Source organism: Bos mutus, chromosome 21 (genome assembly GCF_027580195.1).
Source record: "Bos mutus isolate GX-2022 chromosome 21, NWIPB_WYAK_1.1, whole genome shotgun sequence".
Lineage (NCBI taxonomy): Eukaryota > Metazoa > Chordata > Mammalia > Artiodactyla > Bovidae > Bos > Bos mutus.
Window position 1 is genome coordinate 28,054,805 of NC_091637.1, and position 25,208 is coordinate 28,080,012.

At 46.2% G+C, this 25,208-nt stretch overlaps 1 protein-coding gene across 6 annotated transcripts in view; it reads left to right on the forward strand.

Annotated features, from left to right (window-relative positions):
* Positions 1-2,536: 2,536 nt before the first annotated feature.
* Positions 2,537-25,208, forward strand: part of TARS3 (threonyl-tRNA synthetase 3) — a 44,285-nt gene continuing 21,613 nt past the window's right edge. For all 6 annotated transcript variants that reach the window (XM_070358478.1, XM_070358475.1, XM_070358481.1 and 3 more), the window contains exons 1-11: positions 2,537-2,915; positions 4,062-4,121; positions 5,566-5,762; positions 12,431-12,554; positions 14,071-14,192; positions 15,377-15,494; positions 17,651-17,715; positions 20,650-20,728; positions 21,600-21,746; positions 22,558-22,656; positions 24,360-24,526. In XM_070358478.1, coding sequence (XP_070214579.1) covers positions 2,613-2,915; positions 4,062-4,121; positions 5,566-5,762; positions 12,431-12,554; positions 14,071-14,192; positions 15,377-15,494; positions 17,651-17,715; positions 20,650-20,728; positions 21,600-21,746; positions 22,558-22,656; positions 24,360-24,526 — 1,481 coding nt within the window. In that variant the 5' untranslated portion in view covers positions 2,537-2,612. The remainder of the gene's footprint in view (positions 2,916-4,061; positions 4,122-5,565; positions 5,763-12,430; positions 12,555-14,070; positions 14,193-15,376; positions 15,495-17,650; positions 17,716-20,649; positions 20,729-21,599; positions 21,747-22,557; positions 22,657-24,359; positions 24,527-25,208) is intronic.

The window sequence follows — 25,208 nt, forward strand, 5'->3', positions numbered from 1 at the left end:
TTCTACCAGCAGTGAAGGTCATGTGCCCCACGCTGAAACTTCTAAGGGAACCAGTGCCATCTTGTGGTATTTGGTAGTCTCTCAGGTGATTTCTTTTCCTTCACACAGCGGTCCCCAATCTTTTTGACACCAGGAACAGGTTTCATAGGGCTACCCTGGTGGCTCAGATGGTAAAGAATCTGCATGCAATGCAGGTGACCCCGGTTCAATCCCTGGGTCGGGAAGATTCCCTGGAGAAAGGAAAGGCAACTCATTCCAGTATTCTTGCCTGGAGAATCCCATGAACAGAGGAGCCTGGGGGGCTACAGCCCATGCAAAGAGTTGGATATGACTAAACAACTTTCACCGGTTTCATGGAAGACAATTTTTCCACTGAACAGAGAGTGGGGCTGGTTTTTGGATGATTCAGGTGCATCACATTTATTGTGCACTTTGTTTCTATTATTATTACATTGTGATATAGAATGAAATAATTGTACCACTCACCATAGTGTGGAATCAATGAGAGCCCTGAGCTTCTTTCCTGCAACTGGAGGGTCCCATCTAGGGGTGATGGGAGACAGTGACACCCCGAGTGTGTTGCTTATGTCCAGTCTACTCTGGAATCTCATGTTGGTTGCTGTCACTGCAGAAAACTGTGCTTCACAAAGATGGGATATTGGAAATGGAAGTGGGCTTTTCAGTACTTTTGTGGTAATCTCAGGATATTCTGCCTTGACTTTAATCCAGAATGTATGAAGATTTGAAGCTGTCTCAAACATGCGTGTTGCCTGCTAAGTCGCTTCAGTCATATCCGACTCTTTGTGACCCCATGGACTGTAGCCTGCCAGGCTCCTCTGTCCATGAGATTCTACAGGCAAGAATACTAGAGTGTGTTGCCATGCCCTCCACAAGGGGGTCTTCCCTGATCCAGGGATTGATCCTATTTTTCCTGTGGCTCCCGAATTGTGGGCGGATTCTTTACTGCTGAGTCATCAGGGAAGCCCCGTTTCAAACATACCCTGACCTTAACCCTAACGCTTACCTACTGTGCAGCCTGGTTCCTAACAGGGCATGGGGACCCCTGTCTTAACAGATCTTATTTTTTAGAGCAGTTCTAGGTTCACAGCAAAGTTGAACAGAAAGTAGAGAGCATCCCCATGTACCTGCTGCCCCCCCCCACAGCCTCCCCCTCGCCCATTATCAACATCCCCCACCAGAGGGGTACTTTGGTTACAAGGATGACTCTACATTGACATGTAATTATCACCCAGAGCGTGCATAGTTCACTCTTGGTGTTTCAGATCCTGTGGGTTTGGAAAATGCATAGTAACATGTGTCCGTCATTACAGGATCAGATGGAGCTTCATCGCCCTAACATCCTCTGTGCTCCACCTGCTCATTCCTCCCTCCACTCTTAATCATGTAACCTCTCTTTGCTTCAGTTTCTCCACCTATAAACGGCTGTCTCTCTCAATATGAGTATCTATTAAAGGAGTTTATACTTGTGTAAAGACCTTAGAACAAGGTTTGCCACGTCCCAAGCCTTAAGAATGTTAATAAATATCAATTTGTGTTGCTTCTATGGGAGGGTGTGTACTCATGGTTATGAGGGACACAAAGACCTATGTGGCATTAGCCCTATCCTCAAGGCGCTAGCAATTTTGTGCCATCAGATGTAAATCTTTGTAGTGATCTGAGTGCCCTGGTGCCTTGGCCTCTGCACTTGGCCAGCCTTGGCATGAAGCCAAAGAAGGTCAGTTCTCAATGGCCACTTTTTAGTGGGGGCAAGTTAAAAGAATGGTGACTGCCAGCATTTGAGAGGGGAAAGCCAAGAACCATTCTGGGAAGGGAGATGTTCCCAAGGTTTTGGACAATTTGCATTTTGGCAACATACTAGTGTGCTGCAGTCCATGGGGTTGCAGAGTCGGACACGACCAAGTGACTGAACTGAACTGAACATACTGGTAGCTCTGCAGGTACTTTGTACCTGTTCAGGGTCAACACCGCTGTACAGGCCAGTCTGCCTGTACCTAGTGCTCTCCAGCCCCAAAGAGTGCCCAACCTGGGTCCACCTGCCCCGCCCCTCCCTGGCTCCTGGCCCCCGGCCCCTCTCCACCGCCCCGCCCCTCGTTCCATAGCCCCGCCCTGCAGTGTACAACCGGCCCCACCCCTCCCATTGCCCCGCCTTCCTTACAGTACCTTTCTCTCCGCCTCTTCTCTTCGCCCCGCCCCCTATAGGTCCTATGGCACCGCCTCTCCAGCGCCTACCCTCCCACCCCGGCTGTGCACAGCCGGCCCCACCTTTCCACATGGCCCCGCCCTTACAATTCCTAGAGCCCCGCCTCATATCTCCGCTCCCCTCAGCTACTATCGCCCCGCCCCTGCACGGCACGGCCGGCCCCACCCTTCCACATCGCCCCGCCCCTACAGTTCCTATAGCCCCGCCCAGTATCTGCCTCCCCGTCAGCTTCTATCGCCCCGCCTCTGCAGTGTACAACCAGCCCCACCCTGCCCTGGCGCCCCGCCCCCTATTTATATACCGCCAGCCGTGCCCCGCCCCCGCAGTGCGCCCCTTCTCTGCCGGCTGTCCACGCGTGGCGTCGGTGCGTGTGGGAGGCAAGGTTGCCGCCATGGCGGCCGAGGCCCTTGCGGCTGAGGCGGTGGCGTCGCGCCTGGCGCGGCAGGAGGAGGACATCCGCTGGCTGTGGGCGGAGGTCCACCGTCTGAGGGACGAGCAGCTGAACGCGCCGGACCGCTGCCAGGCCGAGGGGCCGTGCCTCACGCGCGAGGTAGCGCAGCTGCGGGCAGAGAACCGCGAGCTGCGCCACTGCCTGTACCGTCTGCGGCTGTGCCTTGCGGAGGAGCTGAGCCACCAAGCTCGGCTGGAGAGCGCGGCGCGGGCAGAGGCGGGGCGCGCGGCCGCAGGCGCGCAGGTACGGAGGAGGCGGCTGTCTGTCGGGCGGGGCGGTGCGCCGCTGGCCGGGGGTTGGGGGGGCGGCAGGTGCGGATGCGCTGAGGACCGAGGGGCGGCAGGAAGGTGCTGAGACCGACCTCCTCCCCGTTCCCCCCACGACCCCGCTCGGGCCCAGAGCCCACCGCAGGCCAGACACCCCAGGGCCGCTGCGTTTGCAGCGACTTCCAGGCTGACCTAAGGCAGTGAAGCCTCAGCTTTTCTAAATTGTCCGCTACTCATTTTCTTCGGTGGCAGAAATAGGGTTCTCCTTTCTTTGAAAAAAAAAAAAAATGCTGCGGTGTTTAAAACTCAGTGTTCTTTGCTTGAGCGGAAGACCAGCAGCTCCCTATAGAAACCCTTCCCTTCGTTCTGATGAATGGCTTGTCTGACCTGTTGACGACAGGTGGCTTGGGGTGTTTGGTCCTTGCCTTGTTTCCGGGGCGGGGATGGGGGGAGGTCTGTTTTGAGATTTGCGTGTTTAACCTTGTCACTTAATAGTGTTCTGATGATTGAGGGCACGAGGAGAAGGGGGCGACAGAGGGTGAGATGATTGGATGACATCATCGACTCAATGGACATAAGATTGAGTGAGCTCCTGGAGATGGTGAAGGACAGGGAAGCTTGCCGTGCTGCAGTCCTTGGGGTCGCAAAGAGTCAGACATGACTGAGCGACTAAGCACGCATGCATTTTATTGTTTTGATTCACTTACCTTCCAGTGGTGTAGGGTATTTTAAGTTCTTGCTGTGGCTCAGACTGTGGATGCTCCTCACTTTTTTGCCAGGGGACTGTGGTGTTCCTAGGTAACACCTTCCTGAAATAGTGCATTTAAAGTCGCTGGTGACAGCTCTGCAACCGACTTCCAGGGACATTGTTTAAGATTTGGGGTGGGGAGAATCATTAAAGAGCAAAATACATTAAGTACACTTAGCAAGAATGTATGAAAGTGCACAGACAGGAAGGACCGAACCCCAGAAAACCACTTAACTGTTGAGGGTTGAAGGTGGTGGTCAGGAGAGCCTCTCATGTGGGATGCGTGCTGCCTTCCCCTGTCCCTGTTCCTTAGGCTTCAAACTTGTTGCTCTTTGTGGTCATTGGTATGAGTTGTTTATTATTTCCGTTTGTCAGCCTCCTCCTAGTCAAAGCCCAGAAGAGGACGTTAAAAAGGAGATCGACCCTGACAATGAGGTAAGTCATTGCTGTGGAAATAATAGGTAATTTTATTGTGTATATAATAATAATACATATAAATAATAAATAATATAAATATTAAAATAATATTATATATGGAAATAACCTGTAATTTAAATATGCTTAATAGTTAATTGCCCAGGGGTGTGTGTGTGTGTGTTTGTGCTCAGTCGTGTCCAGCTCTTTGTGACTCCATGAACTGTAGCTCTAGAGCCTGGGAGCCACAACTATTGAGCCTGCACACCTACAGCCCATGCTCCACAACAAGAGAAGCCACTGTAATGAGAATCCCATGCACCTCTATTAGAGAGTAGCCCCCACTCACCAGAACTAGAGAAAAGCCTGTGCAGCAAAAAAGACACAGCACAGCCAAAAATAAAGATTAAAAAAAAAAAAAAGCTATCTTATCTTAGAGATGAGACAGCCACACAGCCATAAAGCACTGCTTAGTCTAAGTTGAGACAGCAGAGCTTTTCTTTTGTGTTAAGGAAACTGGCTTTGTTGCTTTTTTAATATAAGTCATTACAGCAACTGGAGAGAACTGATAAAGCACATCAACATTTGGTAGCAGCAGAGGAGGAGTACTTGGCCTCACAGAGATCCCTGGGGTTGAGGAGTTAAGACAAATAGGAGAAACAACTAGAGAACAAAGTCAGATAGTGTATCAGTTAAGGGCTGAGTTGTGTGGCTCTGTGCACACACTTGCTAAGTGTGCAGAGAAGGGCGATGCCAGTGGGTATAGCAGTTGGAAGAGGAGGGCTTTGCATGGCTTGGTGAGACCTGGGCTTCCCTGGTGGCTCAGTGGTAAAGAACCTGCCTGCCAATGCAGGAGCCTCAGCTTCAATCCTTGGATTGGGAAGATCCCCTGGAAAAGGAAATCCAGTATTCTTGCCCAGAGAATCCCAGGGGTAGAGGAGCCTGGTGGACTGCAGGCCATGGAGTCACAGTCAGACAGGAGCACACAGGAACTTAGTTGGGAGGGGGTCAGCCCTGTAGAGGGGAGTCTCTAGAGGGTGGGAGTTAAAGCAGAGCCTAGGAGAAGGCAATGGCACCCCACTCCAGTACTCTTGCCTGGAGAGTCCCATGGACGGAGGAGCCTGGTGGGCTGCGGTCCATGGGGTCGCTGGGAATCGGAGGCGACTGAGTGACTTCGCTTTCACTTTTCACTTTCATGCATTGGAGAAGGAAATGGCAACCAACTCCAGTGTTCTTGCCTGGAGAATCCCAGGGACGGGGAAGCCTGCTGCACTGCCGTCTCTGGGGTCGCACAGAGTCGGACACGACTGAAGCGACTTAGCAGCAGCAGCAGCAGCAGGGGCTGGTGCAGGGGGATGCCGTGGGCCTACTGAGGAGGGTGGGGCTTATTTAAAGCTGAGCAGTTAGAAAAAAAGTGGGCTGTGTGTGTTAACCTTACAATATTCTGTATTCTGATGGCTTTCAGGTGAAGAATCCACCAAATTTTATGAAGGAAAGATTGAAGTTTTTTGAAATACTGAAGAAAGATCATCAGCTCTTACTTGCCATTTATGAAAAGAAGGGAGATTCAAGCAATGTGATCACAGTAAGAGTGGCTGATGGGAGAACAGTGAAAGGGGAAGCTTGGAAAACAACGCCTTACCAGGTGGCTGCAGAGATTAGGTAAACTGTAGTGTGGAGCAGATAGTGTTAAGTGCTGTGCCAGAGTTTGGTGGGAGTGTGTTCTTGGGGCTGCTGAAGTATTTTTTTCTTAATTGAATAAATTAAATGTAATCAGTTTATTTATTCCCTCTTGGCTTCTAAAGAGGCCATTTAATAAGTAATTTAATATCAGAATACAGTCTCTACCTCTTTAAAGTGTCCAACTTTTAGAGTTCTAATAAAAATAGGTAGTAGAGAAAAGTGCCTATAATCCTTGACAGGCGACATGATATTGACTTGGTTTATCATCAAGATACTTCCGTGAGATTTTACAGGTCTTTTGTCAGACTTGACTCCAAGCCATTCTTCTGCCAGTAGATAACCATGGGTGAGTCTTTGGACCAGTGTGGGCAGATCCCTCCAGCTGTCCAAGCCTGTTTTCTTATACCTTAAGTGGAAATGACAATACTTTCATCATTTACCTTATAAGGTTGTAAATATTAAATGAAATAATGTATATGGAAGATACTCTGAAAATTAAAACCTCTCTAGAAATGTACAAATAAGGCTTACTAATTATAAATTGAAGATGTATGTGTTAGACCTATGATCAGCCCTAGAATAGGTGCTTTGATCTTCCTAGACTTTAGACACTTCAGTGAAGTTACATTGTTCTGACTAATGTTAATTCCTGGCATTAAATAAAATTCTGTGGAAGCTGTAGCTTAGAACTGCCATGTAAATAAACTTATTATTTAAAAAGCAAACTTTTCAACAATTCAGATCCTCAAATTCCTTTGAAAGCTGTGGTTAAGATTGTGTTTTTTTATCCTATTACATCATATACCCTCGAGGGCCCTCCCATCTGTTCCTGTGCTTTCCAGGAGAGATGGATAGATGCATGGGGAAAATGGGCTTTGAGGCAAAAGTAAACTTCTGTTTCTTCGTGGAGAGTCATATGCATGTTAGTGAATTGAAGTCTGAGCTGCCCTGCACTGAAGAGACGGTCCAAGCTCGGGAAACAAGGTCATTTCATCCTAGGCCGTGTTCTTCGTTGCACTGTCAGTGACATTCATTTCCACAGGCACCAGGTTAAAACCACCCTAGAGTTTGATGACAGAGGGGTTGCAGGAGTTGTCTACAAAGTAAAATTGTCCAGAGCTAAAGGATGGGCCTAGCCACATCAGACATACCTGATAAGAAGAAAGCAGAGGTCATGATATTACCTTCAGGTGGCAGAACTCAGGGATACAGTCACTGAGTGGCAGACCGGGGCTTATTTTTAAAATAGAAGAACAGTGTAATCCCCAACTTTTTACACCCCTTTATGGATTATATAATGTAGCATCACACCAGAAATGCAAAATTATAAGAACTCAAGAGTAGCAGGCTTTAATATACCTGTCTCAGTTCTTGATCAAATAGGCCAAAGTTAAGATGACATGGTCTGAATGGTAACATTTAAGGTGGGCTTCACGGCTACTCCCTGGTCTCTGTTCTGTGGCCCACACGGTGCCTTCTTTCTTGGGACATGTGGTTGTGCTTTCAGCTCCTCAGAATAAGATGCAGAAACATACAGTTAGCATTCTGTGAACAAAATGAAATCCATTGTGAACTCAGTAAACATTAAATGGCAACAAGACAAAACAAAACTAGGAAATTAAAAACTTAAAGATAATCAGGTGAAGGGAAATAAAAACAAGTATTCTTAGGAATAGAAAGGAATATGCTTAGAAAATACTTCTTTTTAAAAAACTATTTATTGATTTGACTGTGACGTGTCTTGGTGGCAAACAAACTCTCAGTTGCAGCATGTGGGATCTAGCTTCCCAACCAGGGATCAAACCCTCTGCACTGGGAGCTCAGAGTCTTAACCACTGGACCACCAAGGAAGTCTCAGAAAATACTTATTATAGGAGAATACATTTCAGCATCTGTGGAATAAATCTGAAGTGGTGATCAGAAACAGATTTGTCTTGCTTGAAGGCTTTTATTATCGAATAAGAAAAAAGTGAAATGACTGAGAATTCAACTCAGGCAGTTAGGACAATTAAACAAGGAGGAAACTCTAAAAATGTGACTTAGAGAAGTAACTGAAAAACTCTTGGTAAGGGTGCAGTGAGGTGGCTGGATACAAAAATAAAGTTAAAAATAATAGTTTTATTAAGTTATTCTGCCTGTTGCCTTGGTTTCCTGAGAGTGGATTGCATAGATGATTCTTCCTGCTCTGAAGGAGCGTAGTAGGCCTTCCGAAGTGCAGTGCTTAAGGTCCAGATCATTCAGGCAAGGATGGGAAGATTTGAAATCACTTTGGAGAAATAGCTGTGCATAAGAATGACACCACAGAAAGGGAAATGACAGATGTGAGAAAAATGCGCCATATAAAACAAATGATTGCTCCTTACATAGTTTTTCACATTAATAGGAAAAAGATGAAAACTTCAGAAGAAAATAATAGTCTTAGGAATGCAAATTAATTGTGTATTATATCTATTGGTCTATCAAAGGTTTATTACTAACAGTTAATATTGATAGAGTTTGGGGGAGTGGCCCTGCTAGAGGGGGGAACACAGAGGTGCTGTGTCTTTTTTAAATGTTTGAACCCCAGTCCTGACCCAGTCATCCTGTACATAGCCAATTATCCTCAGAAAACACCCCCACAGAAAAAAATGGGCAAAGGACACTTGATAGCTCAGTGATGAGTAGCTCTTGGCTTGTGGTCCCCACACCAGCAGCACTGGCGTCACCTGGGAGCTTGATAGAAGAGCAGTGCTCCGGGCCCCTCGGGAATCAGTCAGTCACCTGTGCTGCCAGTGCCCTTGGGGCTCCTGACTAAACTGCTGCCGGAAGAAGCCCCTCAGAGACCGCAGCTTAGATAAGACAGATGCCACATTCTCCCCTTACAGTGTGGCGGAGGCCTCCTGGCGGGTATCTCTGGTCCAGGCCGTTATCTATGGACCCTGGTCTGCCCTTCACCATCTTGTCACTCAGCCGTCCCTTAGGTGGGGTTTGTCTGCGTCTGGGGTACAGGCTGGGTGTCACCCACGGACCAGCTCACAGGCTAGGGGAGGAGCAGCTGAAGAATGAGGGTGCTTTGAGTCCAAGACCCCAGAGTGGCACACTTTAATCCCCTAGGGGCTGTGAGCTAATATGAAGTCACAGGCCCTGCTGAGCCGTGGGAGAATGGAGACACAGCTCCTACTGACCTAACGCATTTCCAGTCCAGGTACTCTTGTCACGGGAGAGAAGGCTCTTGGCATCAGGGACAGTGTCTCCCAGCCGTGTCCCTTGATGTCCACACCCCTGTGAGTAGCCCCCTGTCTCATGCCCCACCGTCCCTCCTCTCTCCCCTGTGAGTCAACTCCAGGCACCCCCAGCGGCAGCAGAAAGCCCGGGACTGAGTTTAGACACAACCGCCTTCCCCCCTCCACCCATCAGCCGGCGGCAAAGCAAACTAACAGACAATGGGTTACAGTGAGGAATCAATGCAGTCACGGTCATTTGGGACACACAGGAGCAGTGCAGCTGGCACCGAGGCAGTGTTCAGGAGCCCTCGGGTCCTGTTGGCTTGGGTTGGCCTGTCTGGCCACCCTTTGTTCTCTGGGAGTAGCTTGGTTGCCCATTGTCCTCTGTTGGGCCTGGTTTTGCAGTTTGGAAGGTCCATCGTCATCCTTTGCCCTCACCTGCCACGTCTCAAGTGCGGACAGCCACTGGGTATGGAGGCTGCGTGTTTGGTGCCGCTCCCCTGGTGTACATGGTGAAGCTGGGGGTGGGGGTCTCCGGGCTCCTCTGAGGGTCAGTCACGGGTGTCTGTGAGTGGGGCTTATGGTTTGTTCTGCAAAACAGTTCCCTCAAGCAGTTAACTGAAGTAGGCCTTTCACCAGAACCTTCTAATCAGTCTCACATGAGCGTAATCTTCCTAAAGAGTTCTCCTAGACCGGGACTTCTCACCCTTTTATTCCTTGGCTTTGTACTTGACTCATTTGTCTCTTCCTCCATTTAATGGACCAAGATTAGACATACCATAGGCCGGGGGAGAGTGGCTCCCTTACTCTTACCTGTGCAGTTGGACGGGCCCATCTTGTCTGTCCCTGCGTGGACTCTGAGAAGGGCTGTCACTGCCTTGCCACCTCTGCTGCAAGCAGAACAGGTCTCACCTGAGCATCCCATGGTCTGGTGTGTGCATGCTCATTTGCTTCAGTCATGTCTGACTCTCTGTGACGCCATGGACTGTGGCCCACGAGGCTCCTCTGTCCATGGGATTCTCCAGGCATGAATACTGGAGTGAGTTGCCATACCCTCCTTCAGGGGATCTTTCTGACCCAGGGATCAAACTCACATCTCTTAAGTCTCCCGCATTGGCAGGCAGGTTCTTTACCATTAGCGCCACCTGGGAAGCCCTCTTGGTCTGGTTGTCCTTGTTGTTTAGTCAGTCAGTTGTATCCCACTCTTTGTGTCCCCATGGACTGCAGCACGCCAGGCTTCCCTGTCCTTATTTATCTTCCAGAGTTTTACTCGAACTCATGTCCATTGAGTTGATGATGCCATCCAACCATCTCATCCTCTGTAGTTTTTTGCTATAAGTCACAGGAGTTCCCTGGCATATCCCAACATTCTGCCTTTTCATTACCTGTTTGCTCATGTGCTACAGGCGTTGTGAGCAGATCTTTTGCCTGCAAGTCTTACAAGATACTTTATTTCGCTGTAACAAGAGTTGTTAGCTCTGCGCATCTTAGTATCTCTCCTTGTAACCGCTGCCCATCTGCTAAGCCAGTGCCATATAATTTGTCTTATTACTTCCAGGTCCTTGTTTCTGTGTTAGTTAAGACACAGGCTAAACTGCTGCAGTGGAGGCCACAGAAAACTCCATGGCTTAAATGTGGTCAGCATCTCTCAGAGCAGTCGGGGGGTGCAGGGTCCAGGCTGGGAGGCAGTGCTTCTCCATACCCTCATTTGGGGACCTGAAGTCCTTCCGTGTGGCTACTGGGTGGTCTGGTACAGTGTTGCCTTGTCTGTGTGGTCCAAAGGTTGTAGCTCACTTGTGTTCCATCCACAGAGGGCCGGGAGGGGGTGGATTGGTGCCCTGCATAGTCTAAAGGCAGAGATGTGGCAGTGTTTCTGCCCATCTCCTCCACGTTAGCCACACAGCCCCCTCCTGCTGCAGGGCCGTCCAGACGTTGACTGTAGAGTATGGAAATGATGGACTGGAGGGGCCCTGAGCTGCCTGGCCTGGCCAGCAGAGAGGAAAACGAGATTCTACTCCTTTGACAGTAATACTGAACATCTATTAAGTTCTGATTATGAGTACACCTTGTTTTTGTTGTTGTTTAGTTGCTCAGTTGAGTCTGAATCTTTGCGACCCTGTGAACTCTAGTCTGCTGGGGCCCCTCTGTCCATGGAATTCTCCAGGCAACAATACTGGAGTGGGTTGCCATTTCTTTCTCCAGGGTATCTTTCCGATCCAGGGATCGAACCCCCATCTCCTGCCATCTCCTGCATTGCAGGCAGTCTTTACCACTGAGCCTCCTGGGAAGCCCACACCTTATTTTATCCTCAGAATAAATATATGAAGAAGGTCCTGTAATTCCCGTTTTACTGATAAGGAAAGCAAGGCTTAGAAAAACTGAGTAAATTGTTTAGGGTTCAACCTGAGGTTGGCCTGACCCCAGAGTGTGTGCTCTTAACCACAGGGGTGTGCCCCGGCTCAGGGCACTCACAGAAATACAAATGAAAACATTACATTGCCAAGAAGACATAATTTTGTACTCCCTGAGATCACAGAGAAAGGTATTCTTGGGCCCTCTCCAGGTAGGAAAATTTGGCAATGTAGTCCAGTTAAGCTGTTAAAAGTTCAAAGCCCAGGTTTACTTATAGAATTTTCCTGAGAAAATAGTCAGGAACTAAGATATATTTAATATTCAATGAATATTCAGGAATATTCACTGCAGCATTATTTGTCACTGCCAAAATAAAACAAGAAAAGCAAAACCCTCAAATTATAACCGAAATGCCCAGAAATAGTGGGTGCATTAGGCAAATCTTAGTTCTACTACAGCTGTCAGGTAGCATGTTTTACAAGTCTGTCTGCTGTTGGAGAAAATGTCATGGTTTACTGTTATGTTTAAAAAGTGAATGCAAGTCACTCAGTCATGTCCAACTCTCTTGCAACCCCATGGGTCACAGTCCATGGAACAGTCCATGAAACAGTTCTGTACAGTCCATGGAACTCTCCAGGCCAGAATACTGGAGTGGGTAACCTTTCCCTTCTCCAGGGGATCTTTCTAACCCACGGATTGAACCCAAGTCTCCCGCATTGCAAGTGGATTCTTTACCAGCTGAGCTACCAGGGAAGCCAAAGTTTAAAAAATAGGTTATCAGATAGCATAAGCAGAATAATACTTTCAAAGTTTTTATATTGATGTATAAATGTTGTGAGTACTTATCTCTGGGTGGTAAGATGTATGTGATTTTGTTTCTGTGCATTCTGTTTTCTGAATTTTTACAGTGAACAAATCATATTCCTTTTGTACTTAAATGTCACAAAATTTTTAAAAAAATTATCCTATTAGTTTACATTTGTACTTTCCACTTAAGAAAGAAACAAACCCTGGAAATTAATTTCATGTTTTGTTTTAAGGAATAGCTTTAGTCTGTTATGGGTTAACCCCACATGACTGTCCTTTCCCCAGTCAGGAGCTAGTGGAAACCACCGTGGTGGCTAAAGTGAATGGGGAGCTGTGGGACCTGGACCGCCCGCTGGAAGGGGACGCCACTGTGGAGCTCCTCACCTTCGAGGATGAGGAGGCCCGGGCCGTAAGTGTCTGAAAACCAGCCGACCACACTTTGGGTGTTTATGTTGTCAGATACACCTTGTACAAAGTCACACACTAAAGGGTAGAACAGTGGGTTTTGTGATCTTCTAAGTTTGGTGTTTAATAAATCTAACATTCATGACACTGTATTTAAAAGTGATTCATAAAGAGCATAAACAAAATAAGTAATGAAATATATAGCTTGCATATGTGTGTTAGTTTTTCTCACTTAAGGAGTAACAACTGTCACCTAGCTTCATACCAGATGCCACCCTGGAACTTGTAAACCTGTGTTGATTTCCTTGGTCAGCTGACCAGCGTCCAAGGTGCTGGGTGCATGTGCCCATCCTGTGGGCGGCAGAGTTCATGACAGGTGGAAGGGATAGTAAGCAAATCAAACAGCTAGATGCTTTCAGGTTGTGTCAGCCTCTGGAGAAGGTCAAGTAGGAGCCAGTCCGAGCAGCTGTGGTGGCTGGCCTGGCAGGTGGTTTTAACCTTTTCCTGAGGTCAGAATCCTGCTGAGACCTGAGCAGTTTCCCACACAGGTGGGCTTTTGGTTGACCTGCAGACATGTTCTTTAACAGTGGGCTGCTAAGTGCCTTCAGTCTGTCAGGAATATGGGTAGTGGGGACAGGGGACCACCAAACTTAATGTTCCACAGAGGGGTCAGCCTCCTTGACGTTCTCTCCCCCGGTGTTCAGTGACACCATGAAAGATAAAGCATTTATCATATTATCACGGGAAATCTTCCTAGAGTGCCTGATCAGTCCACCCCTGGCACTTGGTGTCATGCTGTAGGGCTTCCAGAATAGTTGTGGTTGCTCATGAAAATGAGAGTTACCTTCCAGGCTCCAGCCCTAGCCCTGGTGTACATTATCTAGGTGAGACCCAGTGACATTGTCACAAAGGTACCATGTTAATAGTATGCAGAGCCCAAATGATTAAGTAACTTTTCCTTCCAAGAGACTCCTCTGCCTTCCTGAGTCCTCTTTCAAACTTCCACAGCCATGTGTTGTTTAGCATGTGAAGACTGCTGTGTAGACGTAAAATCTTGTTAACGTGAGCGATGTCAGGAAAGCCACTGTGGCTGCATCTCTGACTCAGAAAGGTTGGCCAGAGGAGGAGGAGGAAGGGAGCCAGTGCTCACACTCACAGGTGGCCCTCTACATTGGGCCTGAACCAGCTCTGGGTGGCTGCTTCATGGTCCAGCTCTCTTCTACTCATGGTTGAGGCTCAGAAGAAAATGGTTTAGGAGCCGGGGTCAGCGCTGCTCAGAGTAAAGCTGCAGGAGAAGCACACAGCTGGCCGGTGGGGCAGCGGTGGGGTGGGGTGGGGTGGGGACACAGTGGGCTCCAAGGAGGGCTCAGAAACAGGTGTGTCTCAGCAGTCTGCAGAGACGACACTGCCTGTGTCCTGGGGTCTGTCACCTAGTGCTGTACCCACATGCTCACTCGTTCCTGCATCTGCCTGGTGGCTTCCCATGATGCAGCTATGGCCTGGCCTCTGTCCCACCACAGGTATACTGGCACTCCAGTGCCCACGTACTCGGGGAAGCCCTGGAGCTCCACTATGGGGGCCTCCTATGCTGCAGCCCACCCGGCGACGGCAGCTTTCACTACGACGTGTACCTGGAAGACAGGTAACCCTGAGAGCCTATTTGTCAGTGCATTCTATCTGATACAGGACATGATTACAGATGGGCTAACCGTTTGTGAAAATTACTATTTTTTATGAGTGTAGATTTGAGGGTAACTTCTCAAGTGGTTTTCTTTCTTTCCTCAAGAAAGACATGATGCACTATTTATCTAACCTGAGGCTCGTTAGGGCAGACTATTGATTCGGACCAGAGTGGTCAGGTTAATCCCCGGAGAGCAGGTAGACCTCGTTGTGATGGTCAAGGGCGACGTGTCCCCCCAGCCACACATCCTGTGGCTGGTGCCAGAAGGGCCAGTCTCTGGAGGTTTCACATTCCCTATGTCTGTGCATGAACTCCCAAGCCACAGGCCCCACCTCAGCCCTCCTTACCTGTCATGACTGTATATGGAAACCTTCTCAGCTGTCAAACTGAAACCCAAGGGTCCTCCCTACCCCTGGCCCTCATCCCCCACCCTGTCACTCCATCCAGTTCTGCCCATTTTGTCCCTTCAGTAGTTCTCCCCGACCCCGCTTCTCGCTCCTTCTGCCTTAGTGTAGACCCCTGGCATCTGTAGCCTGGTTGCCTGTGGTTCATTCTACCTCTAGCTGTTACCTCCACGCTGCCTGAGCGCCCAGTGCTCTGTAGCTCCTAGCCCAGTCAGCTCATCCCCTGTGAGCACCCCTCCCCATCAGAGTCATCTCAGAATGTGTAGATGCCTATGTGCCGGGCTTGAGCTGCTGGCTCCCCAGTAGAGATCAGCCTGTCCTCATGGGCTCAGCCATCCAGTCGGGAGACAGACAGAAACAGATGCACCACCGTTTGCTGCGGGAGGTGACAGAGCTGTGGGACAAGCAGGTGGGCACTCAGCCAAGAGCTCAGTGACCTGGAAGTAGGGTGGGATGGAGGATGGTAGGAGCTGTCCCAGAGCATCCTAGGCCTCTGTGGGGCAGCTCTGGGCCTGGCAGTAGGGGGGTACGGCTCACGAGACTGGAGGAACCTGAGCACAGACAGTGGAGGAGGGAAGGAAGTGGGAGTTAGGGGGAACATGTTGAGTCTCTGAAGTCCTGGACCATAGAACACCATGTTCCTCTGGGGAGAAAATTGATCTGCTGATGATTAGGGTCTCAGGTCACAGATTCTGTCCCAGCGGTCTGTCGCTTCTGGCGACTGTCGCTTCTTCCCTGCAGGGCCGTGTCCAGCGCAGAGCTGCCGGTGCTGGAGAGCATGTGCCAGGCCATCATCAAAGAGCAGCAGCCATTTGAGAGACTGGAAGTCAGCACGAAGGTCCTCCTAGACCTATTCAAGGTGATTACGGGGGGACTTGAGCAGTGATAGCACACTACTGCTTTAAACAAATGGTCAGTCCCTGCTCACCACATTGTTCCTAACGCTTGGTTCAAATTTGTAATGCAGATAGAAGTAGATGAAGGGCCGGGAGAATAGTGTTAATTTGTGTGTTTTATAAATCTGATTAATCTTGAGTTTTGTTAGTACTCCAGCTATTGAATATCAACAATGTTAATAATACCATATAAAACTCTGGCTTTTCCCCTTTTCTTTGGGGTTTTCTGCTAATTTTTCAAATAGATTCTAGCCTGGAGTAACCTGTGTAAAACTTCAACTTTCTCTTTTTATTGTTCAAACTAATTTACTTAAATATCTTCTAAGTTTTATTTTTAAAATCATAAATATCAAAGAAAACATAATTTGAGAGTGTGTGCAATATTGTTAGTTTTGTGGGCTTGAATTAAAAAGTAGATTTGGATTTGGTAAAAGTTGCAGCTGCTTTTTTTCTGTGTGTGGTAAACTATCCAAAATATAAAAATTACCATTTGAATCCCGTTCTAAGTGGACAGTTCTGTGGTGTTAAGTACTCGCACGCTGTTGTGCAACCACTGTCAGCGCCCATCTCCAGAGCTCTGCACCTCCCAGCAGTTACGCCGAATCCCCTTTTCCCACCCCTTCTGTCTCCTTGAGACTGCTCTAGGGCCTCATCAGGTGGAATCACACAGTAATTGTCCTTCTGAGTGGCCTGTCTCAGTGTTGTTTGCTCAAGGTTCATCCATGTCACAGCAAGTGTCAGAATTGCCTTCCTCTTTGAGGCTGAATAATATTCATTTCACTGTGTGGATGGACTGCCTTTTATTTATTCACTCTTTGCCAATGGACATCTCTTGATTACTAAGAAAAATGTTACTACGTGGGTGTACTCGTATCTGTTCAGGTCCCCACTTTCAGTTCTTCAGTGTATACCTGGAAGTGGAGTTGCTGAATTATATGGAAATCTTATGTTTAATTTTTTGAGCAATTGCTATGCTGTTTGCCACAGTGGTTGTACTGTTTTACATTCCTACCAGTGTGAGCGTTCCAGCTTCTCTGTATTCTTGCCAATTTGACTTTTTCTTTCTCTCCCTTCCCTTCCCTTTCCCTTCAAAAAAATAAAATAACTGTTCCAGTGGGTGTGAGGAGGTACCCTATTCTGGTCTTTATTTGTATTTCTCTAATGGCTGGTGAGAACATCTTTCCACATGCCTGTTGCCATTTGTAGATCTTCTTTGGAGAAATGTCTGTTCAATCCTCTGCCCACTTTTGAATTGGGTTGTTTGTTTTTTGGTGTTGAGCTGTAGGAGTTCTTGATATATTCTGGATATCAATCTCATATTAGATATGTGATTTGCAATTATTTTCTCGCATTCTTTGGGTTGAGAACTAAACTCCATCAAAACTTTGTGAAGAAAAATGACTTGATTTTAACGTGTAAGTACACAACAGTTAAATCATACAAATCTATTTTTTTATCCTAACAATTACCTCCTTTAAGTAGTTATTTAATACAAAGTATCTGGCACAACAGTAATAATGATGAAAGTAGAAAAGTGCTAAGTTTTTTAATGTAATAATATCATTTACCATAGACTTTGTTTTAATTTTTTGTTCAGATTCATAATGTAGCTGTGTCTTCAGAATTTTATTTATTTCGTGTAGTTAAAGCTGAAATCTTCTAGAACAGTCCAGTCTAATAATGCCATTCCCAAATCTGAGCCATGTATGTCATCTGAAATTTTCTGGTAGTCACATTTTAAAAGTAAAAGAAAGGTGAAATTTATCTTTATAACATTTTATTTAACCCAACAAATCAAAAAATATTACTTCAACATGTAACCAACATAAAAAGTGATTTTATGTTCTTTTTTTTCACATTGTGCTTCTGGAATCCAGTGTGTTTTGGCCTGGCGGTGCCCCTCAGTTCAGATCAGTTACGTGTCAAATGCTCAGGGCCCACACAGGCTCTGGGCACCCATCCTGGACGGCACAGAACCAGGTGCTGAGCTCCATGTGTCCCCAGGGTCTCAGCACCTAGAACATAGCAGACACCCATTCAGTGTTTGTTGGGAAAAGGGAACATCTTTTCCCACTTAAACGTTTTATGCAATACTATTTGGGTGTGTTTTTCTTTGTAGTACAATAAATTTAAATGCCGCATCCTGAAGGAGAAGGTGGCCACGCCAACGACCACAGTTTACAGGTAACGTGTGTGTGTGAATTGTAAACTCTGCTCAGTTATGCATCTGAAGGCGTTAGCAGAAGCAAGTTTGTCTTTGAGTGGGAGGCCTGATTGTAAGTTTGCATGGTTGACAGAGTACTCCTTTGTGTAGGGACTCTGAAATGTCACCACAAAGGGAGGTAATGATTTTCTCATTTGTATTTATCAGGATGGTACTAAAAAGCCACAGGATTCCGTGGTGGCTCAGGGATAAAGAACCCTCTTCCCAAAGCAGGAGACATGGGTTTGATCCTGCTTTGGAAAGATGCCCTGGAGGAGGAAATGGCAACCCACTCCAGTATTCTTGCCTGGAGAATTCCATGGGCAGAGGAGCCTGGTGGGCTACAAGTCTATGGGGTCACAAAGAGTCAGACACAACTTAGCAACTAAACAATAACAAACCCACATTCTGTTTTGGGGATGTTAGCTATAGAGTGCTTCTCTCCTTGCAAGTGAAACTGTGTTCTCAGGGCCTCATGTTTTGGGGGGCTGTTCAGGAAAGGAATTCTGTTCACCCTCCCATGTTCATATTGGAGGGCAGTGGAGCTGTAGTGGGCCATCTCCTCAGGTATGATTCTCTGCCTCTCACCACACTCTCCACTATCTGGGGGCCAAGAGCATCACCCTCTATGCATCAGTAAGGCAGAATAGAAGTGGTGGATAGCAATGACCATGGGAGCCCAAACCCAAACCCTTAGTTCTACTATAGGTCAGGCTCCCAGCCCCCCTTATTGTCCGCTTGTTCAGCTGCCTTATGGGTACCGCTTGTCCACACTCCTGGTGTCCCCTTCTTTGGCTGCCTGTGACCTTCTCAGTCCCATCAGAGAAGACTTGTCCCTGTAATAAATATGACCACAGATGTCCTGTATAGGGCACTTCCTTTCCACACTCAAGTGCTGTGGTTCTGTGGCTTACCTGTACCGTAAGTAAAGTCACACCCCCTTCATGCACAGCTGTGCACAGTGTGTTTCCTGAAGAGTCATGTGAACACGTGGCCACTTTATGCTGCAGGTGGATACCATGCTTGTTTTTACCACTCTCCAGTGACCTGATAAGATTTTATTATTTATTACCTGTAATACAAATAAATGTTAGCATACCATTTCAGAGTTTAAAAACAAATGAGGAAATTGACAAGATATGGTGAGTTTTAAATTTCTGACTTTTAATACTTGATCTTCTGTGGTTTTTAAATATAATTTTATTTCTTTATGGCTGTGCTGGGTTGTCATTGATGTGCGAGGGCTTTGTCTAGTTGTGGAGAGTGGGGGCTACTCTTTGTTGCAGGCCCTAGAGCACCCAGATTTCAGTAGTAGTGGCACACGGGCTTAGTTGCTCTGCAGCATGTGGAATCTTCCCGGACCAGGGCTTGAACCCATGTCCTCTGCATTGGCAGGTGGATTCTTATCCACTGCACCACCTGGAGACTCCCTTTTTGTTTTTTTTTTTTAAACATTTCTTAGGTCAGCATTAACACTTATTTTATCAATTGGAATGGCTTGTGTCTAATTTTTTGAACATAAATGACTTTTTTCCCTATGGGGTTATTTAAAGATTGACTTATTTAAGTCTTTCTTACTAATCAGGCATTTTTTTCCATTTCTCTTGAGCATTAACTTACAATCTCCTTTTTGGACAGAGAACAGTACATAAATCCCGGTCATTCAAAGAAATGGTGTTTTCATGATTAAAACTTCATTCTACTTTGAATAATCCAGTCCCTTTATGTGTTCATTATAATTTTTAACTTTTTAACTAGTGAACTTTAAAAATATTTAAAATTTGTTGGAATAGTTCTTTCTTTACTAAATTTCTCTTGAATTGGTTGACGTTAAGTCACCTTTTCTCTGACCTGCATTGTTGCTATCTTAACTCTGTTCATGTTTCTGTACATGGAGAAAAGTCTACTCTTGTTAGGGTTTTATGACCCCTTGTTCATTACAGGTGCAGGCAAATGCTTTATAGTGGTTTCATCTCTGATCTAAACTTTTGCATCATATAATAAACCAAAATACAAGTAGGCATTTTGTTATAAAACCAGAGGGCCTGAAAACAAGCAAAGAAAACCCTTGCATTTATATATTTATTTAATAGAGTTTATTTTTTGGAGCAGTTTTAGGTTTGCTGCAGAATTTAGAGGATGGACAGCGAGTTCCCATACACCCCTGCCCCTGTGTGCATGTGGCTTCCCCATGGTCAAGATCCGCTCCCCCCATCCGGAGTGTGACATGAGTTATATAGTCCATCTACACTGCCATGTCTCTGTCACCCGAATCCAGCATTTACATAGGTTTCAAGCTTGGTGTTGTGTGTTCTGTGCATCTGGTGAAGTTTATTTTTGACTTAAATTATCAAGTGAATGTATTTTTTATATCTTTCATGTAATTTTGGTTTTGAAAATGAGTGTAGAGGGGGAAAGTGGATTTTTGATTTTCCAACAGTGAAGATTAAGAGCCTTGTGTGTGTCCAGCTGTTTGCGACTCTATGTACTAAAGCCCTCCAGTCACCTCTGCTCATGAAATTTCCCAGGTAAGAATACTGGAATGGGTTGCCATGTTCTCCTCCAGTAGATCTTCCTAATCCAGGGATTGAACCCATGTCTCTTGCATCTCCTGCATTGGCAGGCAGGTTCTCTACCGCTGAGTGACCTGGGAAGCCCTTTAAGAGCCTCAGGATGTGTGTCTGTCTGCAAAGTTTCTTTCCAAAGATTCTGTGGCTTCTGTATGCGACCTGAAGGGGGAAGATTGGGATCTAAGACCGGGTGACTCGCCTCTTTCCTGCACCCTAAATTAAAAATGGATTCACACTAAGTTGTTCCTGAATTAAACACTGCCCCAGAACATAGAACATGGTTTCCAACCAATAGTCCCCAAAGCTGTAACTGTGTCTGGACATGTTTTAAATATTTCACCACAGGTGCGGTCCACTAGTTGAGCTTTGTAAAGGGCCTCACGTAAGACACACTGGAACTATTAAGGTCATAAAAATTTTCAAGGTAAGGATTGATTTTTTTCTGATATAGTCAACTTTAAGTGAACTAGATAAGATAGTAGTTCAATAATATCTTGTATAATATGAGCACTGTGCCACTTTCAAACACCACATGTGTATTTGACTTTTGTATAGGCTTCTAAAAATAATACAGTGTTTTAGGATTGATAATTAGAACATTTTACATAGCCTTTGATTTTCTGTCATTTAACCTTACTGTAAGTTTCACAGTACATTTCATTTTTATCTGTAAAAGTATTCTGCATACTCTTGTTTTCTTGAGTTGTTCTAATGTGAACAAGAGTGTTTATCTTCCATGAGAATAATATAATGTAGGAAAAGGAGGGAAAACAAAGATGGAGTGGTATGATGCCGAAAACGCGCTGTGGGAGCGAGAGGCCTGGGACTGATGGAGCTGTCCTGACCTGTCTTGGTTTTCTCAAGGCGGGAGGAGGCGGGTGGAGGAGGGGGCCGGCTACCACACCCCTTTCTCCTTTACTGCCCTCTTCTGGGTAATGCACTTGGTGCTTGCCTTCTCTCATTTTCACACTTTCTCACTTTTCACTCCTAGAACCCACAGCAGACTGACTATGTAATTTACTGATTAATGATGTAATTTGGAGTGGGAAGATTTAATTAGAAACAATCTAAGATTCTAAGTCTACAAGAAGTCCCCTGTGAGTCAGCTGTGCTGATGTTTGGGTAGGAAGTTGTGTATAGTCCCTCATCCCTTGGTGTCCAGGATGCTTGGCTTATATCCAAGTCCAAGGCAGTTCAGCCCCTGGTATGAACCACCTGCACATATTAGTATTTCAGAGCGGTTTACTGCTCACCAAGAGTTTGACGTATTTACCCGAATCTTGTCTGATGTCTAGAATTCCTTGGCATACTGGGCGGACAACCCTGAGATGGAAATGCTGCAGAGGGTCTACGGGGTGTCCTTTCCTGATGAGCAGCGGATGGCTGCCTGGGAGGAGCTCCAGGAGGAGGCCAGGGCCCGGGACCACAGGACGATTGGGAAGGTGCGCCCGCCAAGTGCTGCTGAGCTGCTCTGTGACCAAAGCTTGGAACCAGACTGTCCTAATGCTGACATTTCTTCTCCCCTCCTGTCTTCTGTTTCCCTGGCACTCATGGTTTACTGCTGAGTTCTTTCACACTCCTACCCCCAGTGTCTACTAACCTTTTTCCTTCTTGTATTTCCATTAGATTTAAAAAATTGCACTTCTCTCTTGTTTTTATAATGACACAAAAATTTTTAAAGAAAAAAGAGTGTGTACCTGATAGTATACTTTGTATTTGGGAAGCAGAGCAAGAACAAGACTTGCAAGCAGGTGGACCTGGTTTAACTCTCAGTCCTCCACGTGGGAGCTGTGATGTGAGGGGCCGGCGCTCACTGTGGAGCTCCATGTCCTTTGCTCTGCTGGGTAGTGTGTGGGGTGGCAGGGGACGGACACTGGAGGGTGGTGGCCACCCAGGCGGGCTCTCAGCATGACGGCCATGCAGAGGTCACTGCCACTCAGAGCCCACCTCCAGCAGTGAACTTTCCTGACCTTTTGCCGTGTCGTCTCCTTGTGAGGTCCATACCCCAAGGTGCCAAGTAAGAAATTGGCAGTAAATCCCAGGTGAAATAAGAGTTAAGTTCAAAGCTGAGTAATCATAAATATGAGTTGTAACTTCACATGCACTTTTATATAAGTCAGATTCATGTATTTGGAATGTCAGCTATTAGAACTTGGAAATAACTGAGTGTATGTTTTATTCTAGCATATCATATGTGTACAGTAAATATGGAACAGCAGTGGAATTTGAGACACAATTACTTTTTCAACCTAGGAACAGGAGCTTTTCTTTTTCCATGATCTGAGCCCCGGAAGCTGTTTCTTTCTTCCTAGAGGAGCCTGCATTTATAACACACTGATAGACTTCATACGAGTAAGTAATTTTTAAATATTCTATGCTTATTCAACTCCATTTTGTATTTTACCATTTTCTCTCATCATAACATAGCCAAGCATTTCCATTGATTTAATTTTAATAATATTCAGAATTTTGAACCTCCAAGAGAAATGCTGCATTGTGCCTTCAACTAAAAACAATGAGACAATTTGTATTTTCCTTGAATTTCATTAAATGTGTCTCTTGTCCGTGTGAGTTTCTAGAGCACATATCGTACAAAGATAAACTTTAGACCAACTGTGGAACTCCCTGTGAGAGAGGAAGGAGGAAATGTTCTGTGTGACACATTACCACCTGAGATTGCAAATGATGGTGGCCTTAAGAGGATGTTTGACACAACTCCAGATCTCTGTACGTTTTAGATTAAGGTTTAAGAGGAATATCCTGAGATTGCCACAAAAGCACTGAAAAGCCTGCTTCCATTTCCAGTATCCCATCTTTGTGAAGCAGGGTTTTTTGCAGTGAAAGTGAAAGGCATTCAGTCATGTCCAACTCTTTGCAACCCCATGGACTGTACAGTCCATGGAAATCTCCAGGCCAGAATACTGGAGTGGGTAGCCTTTCCCTTCTCCAGGGGATCTTCCCAACCCAGGAGTGATCAAACCCAGGTCTCCTGCATTGCAGGTGGATTCTTTACCAGCTAAGCCACAAAGGAAGCCCAAGAATGCTGGAGTGGGTAGCCTATCCCTTCTCCAGCAGATCCTCCCGAACCAGAAATCAAACCAGGGTCTCCCGCATTGCAGGTGGCTTCTGCAGTGACAGCAGCCAAAATGGGATCATGGAGTAAGCTGGACATACGCAACGCACTCCAGGTGTCACTGTTTTCCAGCGCCCCTAGATGGGACCATCCAGGCACAGGAAAACAGGCTCAGGGCTCCCACTGATTCTGCATTATGGTCAGTTGTATAATTATTTCATTATATATGACAGTGTAATAACAATGGAAACAAAGTGCACAATAATTGTGGGCTTCCCAGGTGGGACTAATGGTAAAGAACCCGCCTGCCAATGCAGGAGACCTGGGTTTGATCCCTGGGTTGGGAATATCCCCTGGAGGAGGGCATGGCAACCCACTCTAGTATTCTTGCCTGGAGAATCCCATGGACAGAGGAGCCTGGTGGGCTAGAGTCTGTCCATGCAGTCCCAAAGAGTCGGACACGACTGAAGCGACTTCACACACATGGACACACACAATAAATGTAATACACTTGAATCATCCCAACCTCCCCCACCCCTGCCGCCAGTCATTGGAAAAATTGTCTGCGCCCAAACTGGTCCTGGTGCCAAAAATGTTGGTGACTGGTGTTATATACTACGTACAATTATATTATGAAATGAATATGTGCGTGTATGCTTGCATGCTAAGTCGCTTCAGTTGTGCCCAACTCTTTGCGGCTATGGACTGGAGCCTACTAGGCTCCTTTTTCTGTGGGATTCTCCAGGCAAGAATACTGGAGTGGGTTGCCGTATAAGATGAATATACTTAATGTGAAAAGTATACTGAGCATACATGAATCTTTCTTTTATGATCCATAAGGTACCACGCTTAAAACCAAGGGCATATTAGCTGTGAACTGATGTAAGGCATGATCCTGAATTTAGCAGTCCTTGTCTGGGTTATGCCCTGCAGCTATGCCCTGCCCCAGCAGATTTCAGCTCTGTGCGCCTGTCTCCTTTAGGAGCAGCACCACCAGCGCAACTTCACGGAGGTCCTGTCCCCCAACATGTACAGCTGCAAGCTCTGGGAGGCTTCTGGACACTGGCAGCATTACAGTGAGAACATGTTCACCTTTGACATTGACAAGGACACTTTCGCCCTTAAGCCCATGAATTGTCCAGGGCACTGGTGAGTATGAAAAATGAAGCAGATCTGTACCTAGCAGGTACTTCACTACAGTTAGTTTTTAATGTTATTTTGCTTTTTAGAGTTAAGAGGGTCCTTTAACATGAAGAGCGGTGTTTAGAAATCATCTTTACCAAGTTGTTTCATTCTGAAGGATGAATTTACTTTTAAAATATGTTTGCTCTTTGCCAGATGTAGGCTGTTGGCTGGAAAACATTTAGTATTTTGTGCTTCTCAGAGGATAATATTACCCATCAATTTTATAAATTATTACATTTTTCTTCCCAGTGGTAATATACTTCAGATATACATATTTGCAGAACATTTAGTTCTTACATGCTATTTGGGTTGATTATAACAAGACCAGTGAGCTCACAATCAGTGACTGGATTTCATTGATTCTAAGATGCATTCCCCCCCGTATTTCAACATCCCTGAAATTGAGACGTGTCTTATAGTTGGTATCTTAGCATTATGCCATAATTTAACTCATAGTTGTTTTCTTTCTTGGTTGTACATAATGTAATGGTCCATCTTACAGCCAAGGTTGTCTTAGAGTCTATGAAAGAATGTAATTATCATAAAGCTGCATAGGATGCGAATGCAACCTTGTCAGAGAAGTAGATTTTACGACTGGAAGTGAACACGTACAATTTTCCACCAAAAAATATCCCACCTATTGTAG